The 13,706-nt window shown below is 45.1% G+C and overlaps 1 protein-coding gene across 1 annotated transcript in view; it reads right to left on the reverse strand.

Moving 5' to 3' along the window:
* Positions 1-13,706, reverse strand: part of kcnj19a (potassium inwardly rectifying channel subfamily J member 19a) — a 44,741-nt gene that overhangs the window by 11,907 nt on the left and 19,128 nt on the right. The window contains exon 2 of the mRNA XM_034090049.2: positions 2,024-2,240. Coding sequence (XP_033945940.1) covers positions 2,024-2,240 — 217 coding nt within the window. The remainder of the gene's footprint in view (positions 1-2,023; positions 2,241-13,706) is intronic.

The raw sequence follows: 13,706 nt of genomic DNA on the forward strand, positions 1-13,706 counted from the left end.
AGGGCCACAGCACTGCGGCACTAAACTTCTGGCTGTCCTCTGATTTAATGGCATTATCAACAGAGCACAGACTGTGCCTTTACGCTTCCCTGCTGAATCCTCCCTCCTGCTCTTAGACTATTCAGCTCTGTGGTTTCTTCTACAAAAGAAGAAAATTAGGGTTCTAGGGGATGGATGGAAGCAGAGCTAATAAGAAAGGAGGGATAGGGACCGCACCTACAGGGTAACTTGGAGAGGGTCCAAGTCCGACCCTTGTCAATTAACTACAGGGGTCCCTCAGGGCTCCGTTCTTGGTCCCCTCCTCTTCTCCCTGTACACAAACTCGCTCGGATCTGTCATTAGCCCGCATGGTTTTTCATACCACTGCTACGCTGACGACACCCAACTAATTCTGTCCTTTCCCCGCTCAGAGACCCAGGTGGTCGCACGCATCTCTGCTTGTTTAGCTGACATCTCTCAGTGGATGTCCGCTCATCATCTCAAGCTCAACCTTGACAAAACTGAAGTGCTTTTCCTTCCGGGAAAAGATTGTCCCACTCTTGACCTGACCATCAACATCGGCACCTCTGTTGTCTCCCCAACCCAGACTGCAAGGAATCTGGGTGTGATCCTGGATAACAACCTGTCCTTCACTGAAAATATCGCTGCTACAACCCGCTGCTGCAGATACACGCTTTTCAACATCAGGAAGATACGTCCCCAGCTAACCCAGAAAGCGACACAGGTTCTGGTCCAGGCTCTCGTCATCTCACGCCTGGACTACTGCAACTCCCTCCTGGCTGGTCTACCTGCATGTGCCATCCGACCTCTGCAGCTCATCCAGAATGCAGCGGCTCGTCTGAGTCTTCAACCTTCCTAAATTTTCCCACACCACTCCGCTCCTCCGCTCCCTCCACTGGCTTCCGGTAACTGCTAGAATTCACTTCAAGACACTGGTACTTGCGTACCATGCTGCGAATGGATCTGGCCCTTCCTACATCCAGGACATGGTTAAACCGTACACCCCAGCGCGTGCACTTCGCTCTGCATCAGCCAAACGACTCGCTGCACCCTCGCTGCGAGGGGGACCCAAGTTCCCATCAGCAAAAACACGTGGGTTTGCTATCCTGGCTCCTAAATGGTGGAATGAGCTCCCCATTGACATCAGGACGGCAGAAAGCTTACACACCTTCCGGAGCAGACTGAAAACTCATCTCTTTCGACTCCACTTCGAGTGATAGAATGAGTAACAAAGAACTGCTAACAGAGCACTTATATACTAATAAAGGACTGGCTTATCTAAAGCCAGTTGAGTAGCACTTGAAATGATTGGCTCTATGAAACCTGATGTACTTATATGATTCTGTTTTCCTCAAGGTTGTGTCTTCCTGGTCGAATGTACTTATTGTAAGTCGCTTTGGATAAAAGCGTCAGCTAAATGCAATGTAATGTAATGTAATGGATATGGATTTTTCAGTTTTGGACTTAAGGTAAGAATCATTCTGTTACATGTGCCATAGAGAGAACAGTGAGAGTCCTCCAGCGCCCTGTAGTTAACAGCAGCGGCTGTATAACAATGTCTCACAGGCTCAGAGTTACCTCTGCTCTCAGTCGTCATCTGAAAAATGTAGTGGAACTTCAACCAAGACCCAGGGTCATCCATCCAAGTGAAATGCGCATCCATGACCTTTTATGAGGCTTTTATTATGCATAGGGTGGGCTTAAACCGATTCTGCTGTAATAAAATATCCCTCGTAATTAAATCATGGTGTCAGTGTTCTTATTACATTTTGTTCAGTTCCTGTGTTCTTCAAATATGCAAAACTGAGGCAGGGAAATGAGATTTCTCAGAGTTTAGATTACGCAGTATCTATTATACGAGAATGTTTTGTGGGTTCATATTAATATAGGAATTTACATTTAGATTGAGAGTAAGGAGAGTGAAGAAAAGAAGAAATGAGAATGGCATATAAGTGGATACACATACAATGAAATGAAAGAGGTGCAGTGAAGGGAAAGGAGTTTAATTCAGGAAGAATCTCACCAGTGGTTTCCACGATGCCTTCGAGGATAACGACAATCTCAAACTGTTCGTTCATGAGGGAGCGCTGGGATAAGTCGAAAAAAGGGCTCTTGGGATTGATTTCGTGGCAAATAGTGAGAGGTGAAACCAAGAAGAGCTGGTCTGCTCCTGTCCCAAAACCAACATCCAGTTCACACTGGTCCAGAGGCAGGAACTCGCCCTCAGGGGTCTGACGAGACTGAGAGGCAGGAAAGAGAGACAGAGAGAGAGAAAGAGAGAGTTGAAAAGAAGAAGACAGACGGAAGAGCCAAGAAAGTAAAAATAAAAGACAGAAAATAGTCAAAATTGTTAGTACTGACGGATCAATATATAAGCAACAAGGGGTAATTATAAAATTAATTTAATATGAGGGATCTTAAAGTGATTAATCAGAGATTCTAAGTTTACATTTTTTTATTTTGTCTTAGCTTTACTTTCTTGTGAATGATTGGATACGTTTACCACTGCTTGTCTCAAACTGCAACTTAAATGAGAACAAGTAAGAGAATGAGAAGTTTGGTAGAAATTATGATAACTCATAGACGGCTTCAACGCGACAAGAATCCCCATCCAGGCATAGGCACTGGATATTTATGCGTAAAAGCGCATTTAATTTGCAATTTTTTTCAAGTAGCCTATAAGGTATCAAAAAATGGAACTGCAATGGTAAAGTAATAGAAGCACCTCTACATTAACATTCAGTCTCAAAGTGTGATTACTCAACATATATCACCCTCCTGGAAAGCTGATGAAAGATATTTTCTCCCCACATATCTTTGAATTTCATTATTTCCATTTTATCTAGAAAAGAGATGCAACAATCTAAGGATTTATGGATTGACTGGGGAGGTCGAGATTGGAAACGTGCAAAAGTTGAACTGTTTATTGGAGGATTTTTAAACGTATCCCCTGAGCTCAATTTGGGGATCTCAAGAGCCAAAACATGGTGCTTGGAAAAAAAATCTAGTTTCAAGGGAAGCAGAGGAATATCATGCTCAGCCTCTTCCTCCAGAGCAGGGTGATGGTATATAACTTAACCTCAGATGCAACAGTCGGCCTGCACGCTAAACAAAGCTAAATCGACTTTGATAAAATGGCTCTGTGGGACACAACCTTTGATGACTTTTAAATCATGTTTATAGTATCCCTGACAACATATGGGAATATTAGCAAAAATGGGTGGGGTCTGCAACAGTAAACATTTCTAATGATCCCCTGGATCTAACTAATGAATGTATCTGTGATTGTGATCTGTTAATTACATCCAGTAATTTAATGTTTATAATCATCTGTTTTTCTTCTGCTTCGTTGAATCGTATCGTGTCGGATTATATATTTATGATAAGAAAGACTACTTATATTTCTTAAAAATGAATAATACATATATATATTTGTGCCCTGTTAGCAGTGGCCACAGAATATGTGCTTCACTCACATTTTTAGAAGAACTTGCATGTATGAAATAGCCGTGTTTGGACAGGAATGGCCCACTGAGTGTTAACTGGTGCAGAAGCATTTAATTGCCCAGATGAGGCTCAAACACCGCACCAAAGCCCTGAATGTGTTTTTCTTCTTTCCTGTCTTATTCTGTCTAATCAATCTGTTCACCTGTTCTCCTCGTTTGCCTTAGCTGCCTGTGTTACCCTGCATTCACCCTTAAATGTTGGGCCATCTTCTTACATCTGCTGTCAGAGAGAGGCTTGTGGATTTTATATAACCTATGTGAAAGTATAAAAACTTGAAGGAATGGCCGACCCCTTTTTAAAGAAATAATGAAACTTGTTGCCATGCCATTAAAGAGAAAACATCTGACCTGCAAAGGTCATCTTTGCAAATCAACACCTTTGAGATAACGAGGAGCCGGAGGATTTCCATAAGCATAAGATAAGTACGTTTATTCTGTTTTCAATGTAAGCGTTTATTTTTTCTACTTAAAATAACATCACAAAGAGGAAATTACAACAACAAAAACAGTTTATTTTTCTTATAATAATTTGAAAGCAAAAGATTTTTCCTAAATCACATCCAACCATTAATTAGTGACTAGCCACCCACCCACACCAGGCTTGGAATTTCGTCATTTTAGGGGCAAGGCCATTTGGCCTTCCCGTTCACATTTTTTTTAAGGGCACAAAGGCCACATGACAGGGCACAAAGGCTGTTTGGTTAAATTACGCTGGTCAATCAACATGACTGAAAAGTGTAGCACTAACGTCAACACCAGTCGTTTTACACATTTACACATTTGTTGCAATAATTTATGCACTAACTACATTACTACTTGTACTACAACATTTTAATCATCAGTTCTTCCTCATTTTCCTCAATTGTTCATATTTGGTTTATTAAAATAATGATATTGTGGTCATTGTTAAAAAATGTCTGCTATTATTATGAGTATTATTATTTGTATAATGCACTTTCTGCCTTCCTGTCATCAGGAGTTAGAAATGTAATGGCTATGTAATTGATTTGATTAGAACCTTCATTATCCTAAACTGCTGGGACATTTCGCCAATACCTTTATATTGTCTACTCTTCACTTACTTGTCAGCGTAGGTCGGCATTGATGTACAGAGCCGACAGAAGACCTTGTTTATACTGGCATCATATTGAGAGGTGCAGTGACGCGTCCTGAAACCAGGAAGTAAGCTGCTGGTTCCCTCCACAAAAAGCAATGGAATTTCTCCACAGGGTTTTGGAAAATAGCTGGAAATAAGGTCTGTGGAAAACAAACCTGTTTGATAAATGCACGTTTTGTTCAGCCGGATAATCTTCACATGTCTACCCTACTTTTATAATTTTCGAATCATAAATCTAATCGATAGATTATAAAAGGGTTTTAGGACGCGGCACTGCAGCCAACTCCCTGTCACTCCTTTAACTCCTCCGGTGACTTTCTTTTATTTGAAGATTGTTTTTTGCACGGCGCTTGGCCGGTTACCGCTCGTATTAAAAACATTTTGGCGAATGGTTAGGTGGCGCGATAGTCTGTAGTGAAGAAGGAGCGCCCTCCCGCTCACGGGAGCCTGCTCGCGATGTGCTCCGCAGCAAACAGCTGTTTTCTGCGGAGCACATCGCGAGCAGCAAACAGCTGTTTGCTTTTCCCCCCAACAACGACAACGGACTCACGAAACGCTATGTTGTAGCGTTGATAAACCACACAATTTAACTAAATTGCTAGTCAAAATACCAATACCACAGGATATTTTGTTTACCTTTGACAGGGGCACAAAGGCCACTTTGGCCGTGAATTGCATTTTTTTTAAGAGGGCATCACGGCCAAAGTGCGGGGCAACGACGGCCATGGCCGTCGTGGCCGTCGTGAAATTCCCACCCTGACCCACACATTCATTCTCACAACAGTTCATACAAAACTCGCAACCCTCTTCTATACAACTCTTTCTGCCTTTTTCTGGATCTTTTGTTCTTGTTCATGCCAAAATACTCAATATTTGAAATTTTTTTTTCTACATGGTGTTCCACTTTTATTACTGATCCATTTTCATTTCCATTTTTTTCTGGTCCAACATTGATAACAAAAAATATATATATTATTATTAGTAGTCAATAGTTTTGAAAGAGTGGAAGATAAGAAAGATAGAGATTCATGTGAGGTTTTAGGGTGTGAGCATATTATTTTAATTCATAAATAAATTGGCTTCTCTATATTTCTGGTTCTGTCTTCCAACCAGACCTGACTGCCGCAGCTCACATTCGGAGCACAACTACACCCTGACCTCGCAGTGACATTACCCCCCCTAGCGTATAGCTCCCTAGAAGCTAAATATGAATGAAGTGTGAGTAAACAGGCTTTGCTTTCCCAGAAAATATTGCTTTCTATTTCTATATCCTGTGAATATCAATGAGCTGCTCTCCTGGATTTTTGTTGGAAAACCACTTTCACGTCAGCGGGGCATTGTTCAAGTGCATACAGGCCAATGATTACTCTTTAGGTGGATGTGGGATATGTCATGCTAGCTCAGGGAAATTCTGCTTTTCTCTTTCTGTCTTCCTTGCTTAAGATTAAAATGATGGATGACTGTATGCCAACATTGACAGGCAAAGCTCCTTACACAGACCGCTCTGGCACTCTCCTGCTTCTCCTTCACAAAGATCCTTAGAAAGCTGAGCTTGTATTAGGGATGGGAATTTGAAAGCAAATGTATATTCGAATATTCGACCCCTACATGATACATACATGTTCAAATAAGTGTAGAAACCAAGTCGAATTTGTCAAATGTATTGAACTGGTGATCACAGTTTGACAGCTATAAACCTACAGCTTTCATGTGTGAAGGCGGTTCACAATCAGGCCAGCTGTAGAGAAGACCCTCTCAGCTGGAACGGAGGTTGCGGGTATAGCATGTATAAATAAGTTTAATTTGGCATAGTTTGACCTCTACACCGCACTCACTAACCTGGTCGAAATATTTCCACACATTACTCCTTTTTGACGCCATGTCTGTGAAGGACTCTTCTTAGAGTGTAAATAATTACCGGACTATGACTGGTAAAATATGTTGATTACCGGCAAAACTAAATCTCTCCTGTCAAAATGTCTATGTACTTTGCCGCCACACACGGTTGCCAAGCAGCGCTTATTATTGTTTAGGCTGGCCACTCATGTGTCGCGAGTGTTGACAGGGGGCGGGGGAGCACGCTCATGAACTGTTAGCGCCGGAACCTCGCAACGGCTGCGGAGCGCATTTGCGCCACATTTGGGCCTAAGATGAGGTTTGAGTCTGCGTGATCTGCGTGTAGGGAGGGGCAGCAGCTATATCATTGGCTAGAACTAGCTAGATCTGATGGATTTGGACATAAACGCGAGTGAAGTATAACCGGACGCGAGAGAGAGAGATCAGCACCTGCAGCTCTGCCCGCTGTGACGGCCCGTCCACACTACAGCGTCGACAGCGTCGAAAACTCCAATCTGCCCATTCACTTTCAATGGGGTGACGTCACGTTGCCTCGCTTTTTCGCCGAACTGAATTGTGGGTAGCAGAGCGGTCCGTCTCCGGCGTCAGAAGTTGAACAATGTTCAACTTCTGACGCCGGAATAGCCAGCGCCAGCAAATCAAATCCCGTTTCTGAAAATCTGACAGCTGAAGCCGTAGCCAATCAAACCGCGTCTAAGCTGGGAGAGATATCCCGCCGTTCATTTCTATATTTCAAAAAAAGTTGGAGGAGAAACTAACTATCGCCGTAGCAATCACCCGGTTTTGTATGACTAGACCCTCTTCACCTACCGGGATACAAACCGGAGGAACCAGGCATGGAGGGAGGTGGCAGAGACAGTGGGTGAAACTGGTAGGTTTTCGCCTGTTTGGGGAGTTTATATATATATTGCTCCCATAAAATCCCCGGGGTTTTTTGCTTTGTATGTCGGGGGCGGGAGATTCATGTGATTGGTTGTTGGTCGTGTTGCTTGAATACAATCCCCAAGCTCCAGACACGCCCAGCTCCAAGCTTTTTTTGAAGCTGTAGTGTGGACGCTCCGTAGGGACCGGTGAGCGGAGCAAAACACACCTTTAGACGTCACCTAACACATTTAGCTATGGCACTGTCGTATACATTGAATTATTCAATTTGATAATATGTAATCAACTTAGGCATCCCTCCCACAAAAAAAAATTAATAATAACAAAAAAATATATATATATATTCATAACTCATATTCGAATACATGAATAATTATTCGAATACCTGAATCATTTTGAATATTCGAATATTCGATTAATCGTTCCCATCCCTAGCTTGTATACAGTTGTATGTAAATACCACACTAACAAATGATCTGATTTATCTCACTGAGCTCTGATGAATCAAAACCAACTTGTGGAAAATCCATATTTAATTATCCTTTTGGGTGATATTGCGGCAAGAACACCTGTACACAATAACTGCTCATTATCATTATAAAGGCATTGTGGCTCTGATACAGTTGTGTGAATGATGTTCATGGATGAAGACAGGTGATAAATACAAATGGATGACAAATGAAAGCTTTAGCGCAAGTTCAATAAGGAAGACCTAACATGAGTCACTTACACGTCACTCTATTGCTCCCTTCCCCCCGCATTAAATACAAGGGTGTCACCCCTCAGCAGCCAATTGCTGCACAGGCTAAATTCCTTAAATACCTGCTCTTCCTCCCTGTCAGTTGTCATTTCAGGTGACTACACGCCGTGGTAGTACTACAATACTCCTCCTCATGAGAAAAACCGTAAGAAAACAATTAGCTCAAGATGTCCAATTCGGACAATTCGGAACTCGAACCTTCTCTGGAAGTCTCCGATACCGGTTCGGCTCCCCACAGCGGCTTACCAACAGATGCAGACTTCCTCATCGCCCGGCTCCTGCAGCAGGGAATTCCCACAGCCCCAGGCCTCACTCTCTCTCAACTCCGAGAGCTCTCGGACCAGGTCTCCAGCGTAGCTCCCCAGTCCGGGGCAGCAGCTCCAGTCAGCTCCCCAGAGAGCAGGGCGAGGACGCGGCCGCAGCCGCGGAGGTAAAAAAAGGGCAGGAAATCGAGCCCTCCAGGATCCCGTCCACCTCCAAAATCCACCCCTTCCCAGGCTCGCCAGTCCGGGAGTGTCACACCCCTTACGGCCCGTCTACACTACAGCGTCGAAAGCTCCAATCTGCTCCAATCTGCCCATTCACTTTCAATGGGGTGACGTCACGTAGCCGCGCTTTTTCGCCGAACTGAATTGTGGGTAGCAGAGCGGTCCGTCTCAGGCGTCTCAGGCGACAGAAGTTGAACAATGTTCAACTTCTGTCGCCTGAGACGCCGGAGTAGCCAGCGCCAGCCAATCAAATCCCGTTTCCCAAAATCTGACAGCTGAAGCCGTAGCCAATCAAACCGCGTCTAAGCTGGGAGAGATATCCCGCCGTTCATTTCTATATTTCAAAAAAAGTCGGAGGAGAAACTAACTATCGCCGTAGCAAATCACCGGTTTTGTATGACCAGACCCTCTTCACCTACCGGGATACAAACTGGAGGAACCAGGCATGGAGGGAGGTGACAGAGACAGTGGGGGAAACTGGTAGGTTTTCGCCTGTTTGGGGAGTTTATATATATATATTGCTCGCATAAAATCCCCGGGGGGTTTTGCTTTGTATGTCGGGGGCGGGAGATTCATGTGATTGGTTGTTGGTCGTGTTGCTTGAATAAAATCCCCAAGCTCCAGACACGCCCAGCTCCAAGCTATTTTTGGAGCTGTAGTGTGGACGCTCCGTTATGGAAGTAGCGTGGCCAGCTCCCTGCAATTCTTTCACACACACGGGTATTGGGCCGAGTGCGACACCGTACTTCCAGTATCCGCCATTTCACGCGAGGTGCAAGCAGAATATCATAGTCTATTGCCTTAATCAATATCTAGTCAACTCTAAAATACCACATATATGCAATGGCATGATAATATTGTGACAAGTGGGGTATTCACCTGGTGTTTTCAGAAATTAGACGTAGATGCAGCCAAAATCGACGAAGGCCACTTTCAAGGTTCGTTTTTCCATACATCTGCAGGCAGTCTGTAAGGGCAATCCACACAGCTCTAGTTTACGCTGGTAACGACCTAGAGCACACCCCTCAAGTCCAGAGATGTAATCCGAAGACATGCAGCGATTTCAAAGCACCCAAGGACACCTTACAATGCATAACATATTCCAAGGAAAGGTTTTAAGACAGTACAAAGAATGCAGTCTGGGTGAGTTTTTTATGTGTGGTGCAGATGAGAGAGCTGTCCAGAACAACACACTCTCACTCCCTAAGCGTCCAGGAGCGACGTTTGGTCAGTGTCCGTGGTGTCCAATTGTGATGCTCCCAGGCTCCTTCAGCGTCATAAAGGGACGCAAATAGCTTTCAACTGATTGCAATGTATTCCCATCTGCGTCGGGATTTGACGCTCATGGAAGCACGGCATTCGTTTGTGTAGGCTGCCCTTAAAGGTAATGTGAGCGTCCATTCCCATTGGATAACGGAGAATTGTACACCCGGATGTAAGTATTCCCCTTACTGTCGATTGATTTTACAGTGATATCTGCATGTTAGAACGGGGTACAAAAATACTGGACTCAAATGCGACGGCTCAGATTTTAATGAAAATATAAAACAAAGTTTTAACAAAAAATCACTCAAGCGAGGACAAAACAAAACTTCTCGATTTCAAACAAACAAAACTCTTCTCTCTGGTTTTAACGCTGGGTCTCTGGACATGGAAGCACACTGAAACAAGACGAACTGGCACAAGACAAAGGGAGACAAGGACTATTTATACATGAGGGAATAGGGACCAGGTGGAAACAATCAGGGGCGGGGCAGACACTGACGATGACGGAAAATCACCCAAAGTGAGGAATTAACAGGACCTGAAAGGAAAGACAAGAGGTAAGTACAAAATAAAACAGGAAATGGGAAAACGAGACATGACATGAAATAGACAGACAAGACATGAAGTAACAAGAAAACGTGACTCTACATAGAAACCTTACTAGACTTGGAATTACATACCTGACTAAACATGAAGTGACCGACATAAAACAAACACGACTAACACAATTGACGAGACACCACAGTACCCCCCCCTCTAGGGACTGCTCCGGAAGTCCCAGACCCTCCTGGACGATCCTGATAAAAGTCAGTGATCAAACTCCGATCTACAATGAAGCTTGCAGGGACCCATTGTCTTTCTTCGGGACCGTAACCAACCCAGTCCACGAGGAATTGTTTCCCTCGACCACGGTTACGGACTCCAAGCAGTTTCTTAACAGTGTAGACAGGACCACCATCAACCATCCGGGGAGGCGGTGGGGGCTTAGAGGCGGGCACCAGAGGACTCTCTCTTACAGGCTTGACCTTCCCCACATGAAACGTCGGATGGACTTTGAGCGACCTGGGTAGACGTAAGCGCACAGACACTGGGTTAATCACCTTAGACACCTGGAAAGGACCCACGAACCTTGGGGCTAGCTTTCTGGACATGACATGAAGGGGTAAGTCTTTGGTAGCCAGCCAAACGCTTTGTCCAGGCCTATAGGATGGAGCAGGTCTGCGATGCCGATCCACCACCTTCTTCATCTGGCTGGCACTGCGCAGGAGAGCACGACGAGCACCTGCCCAGATCCGGCGGCACCGACGGACCATGGCGTGTGCCGACGGGACCGTGACCTCACCTTCATTGGCAGGGAACAAGGGTGGCTGATAACCATAAACACACTGGAAAGGAGTAAGTCTAGTAGCTGCGGTGGGCAGTGTGTTGTGAGCATACTCGACCCACACCAGGTGCTTGCTCCACGATGCCTGGTTCTGGGAAACGAGACACCGCAAACAGGTCTCCAGCTCCTGGTTGATCCGCTCTGATTGGCCATTGGACTGCGGGTGGTAACCCGAAGACAAGCTGACGGTGGCACCCAGGAGATGGCAGAACTCCTTCCAAAAACCTGAGATGAACTGGGGGCCTCGGTCCGATACGATATCCCTGGGAAAACCATGAATGCGGAAAACTTCACGTAACATGACCTCTGCCATTTCTTTGGCAGAGGGGAGCTTGGGTAATGCAATGAAATGTGCCATCTTACTGAATCTGTCCACCACCGTCAGGACGGTGGTGTTTCCCTCGGAAACGGGTAATCCAGTGACGAAGTCCATGGAGAGGTGTGACCATGGACGATGTGGAACAGGAAGAGGCTGCAGCAGACCCATCTGAGCTTGTTTGGAGGTCTTGTTTCTGGCACAAACGGTGCAGGCTGCCACATACTCTGCCACCTGTTTCTCCATAGCCGGCCACCAGAAACGTTGCTTTATCATAAAGATTGTGCGTTTAACCCCCGGATGACAGGTGAGCAAAGACGTGTGAGCCCAGTGAATTACCTGTGAGCGAACAGAAACAGGTACAAACAACCTATTTTGCGGGCAACCACTAGGAGCCGGGCTCTCACCATGTGCTTGCTTCACCACAGATTCTATTTGCCATGAAACTGCCCCAACCACACAATGAAGTGGAAGGATGCTTTCAGGTTTTTTGGCAGCAGGTTCAGGCTCGTACATGCGTGACAAAGCATCTGGTTTCACATTTTGAGAGCCTGGTCTGTATGACAAGGTGAAGTTAAAGCGACTAAAAACCAATGACCATCTAGCCTGGCGTGGGTTTAGTCTTTTGGATTTTCTAATGAATTCCAGGTTCTTGTGATCAGTCCATACTATAAATGGTTGTTCCGCCCCCTCTAACCAATGACGCCAGTCTTCTAAGGCTATCTTTACTGCCAAAAGTTCCTTGTTCCCCACATCGTAATTCCTCTCTGCGTCTGTCAACTTCCGTGACAAGAAAGCACAAGGATGGAGCTTGTTGTCCTGAGCAGACCTTTGGGAGAGCACCGCTCCGACGCCTTCGTTCGAGGCATCCACCTCCACAATGAATTGTCTCTGCGGGTCAGGCACTGTGAGGATTGGAGCGGTTGTGAACAACGTCTTAAGTCTTTGAAAGGCTTTCTCCGCCTCAGTGTTCCACTTAAAAACAACATGAGAAGAGGTTAGTGCATGTAATGGCGCCGCAATGGTGCTAAAGTTTCTTATGAACCTTCTGTAGAAATTGGCAAAGCCTAAGAATTGTTGGATCTGTTTCCTGTTTGTGGGAGTTGGCCAATCTTCCACAGCACTAACCTTTACTGGATCCATCTGAACATGGTTAGCGGTGACGATATAACCCAGGAAGGAGACCGTCTTGACATGAAACTCACATTTCTCAGCTTTGCAGTACAGTTGATTCTCCAACAGTTTCTGGAGTACTTGGCGGACATGTTGAATGTGAGTTTCCTCATCCGGTGAGAAAATTAAGATGTTGTCAAGGTAGACGAAGACAAACTTGTTGAGAAAGTTCCTCAACACATCATTGATCATACCCTGAAAAACACCTGGAGCATTGCATAAACCAAAAGGCATAACAAGATATTCGTAGTGGCCACTCGGAGTGTTGAACCCTGTTTTCCACTCATCCCCCTCCCGAATTCTGACGAGATGATAGGCGTTTCTGAGGTCCAGTTTGGTGAATACTTGGGCATCCTGCAACAGTTCAAACGCTGTAGACATTAGTGGAAGGGGGTATTTATTCTTGACAGTTATTCCATTGAGTGGACTATAGTCTATGCATGGACGGAGGGAACCATCTTTCTTGCCCACAAAGAAAAAGCCTGCAGCCGCAGGTGATGACGACGGTCTAATGAGTCCAGACTTAAGGGAAGAGTCAATATACGTCTTCATGGCCCCTCTTTCTGGTGCAGAGATGGAGTAAAGACGACCTCTAGGGATCGGAGCTCCAGGCAAAAGGTCAATAGGGCAGTCATAAGGTCGAATAGTGGAATCTTAATGTTTCTGTGTGAACGTCATCTATGGTTACTTGAACGGGTTCAGTTATATGGGTTACTCTGAATAACAGCTTGCCATCTAAGGCACTGGCATCTACAGGAGAAGTCAAAGGAACAGTAGTAATACCCAGTCTTTTAACAAGACCCCAGTCCATCAGACTTTCGTCCGCCCCTGAATCCACTAGTACCCCCTGAGTCATGGTGTGGTCACGTAACTGTAATTTTACCTTGGTCAATGAACGTGGAGGAAAGTCAGCTGCAGAAAATCGGCTCACCAGCGCCCTTCGTCGCGCCGATGAGC

The sequence above is a fragment of the Pseudochaenichthys georgianus genome, chromosome 8 (genome assembly GCF_902827115.2).
Source record: "Pseudochaenichthys georgianus chromosome 8, fPseGeo1.2, whole genome shotgun sequence".
Taxonomy (NCBI): Eukaryota; Metazoa; Chordata; class Actinopteri; order Perciformes; family Channichthyidae; genus Pseudochaenichthys; species Pseudochaenichthys georgianus.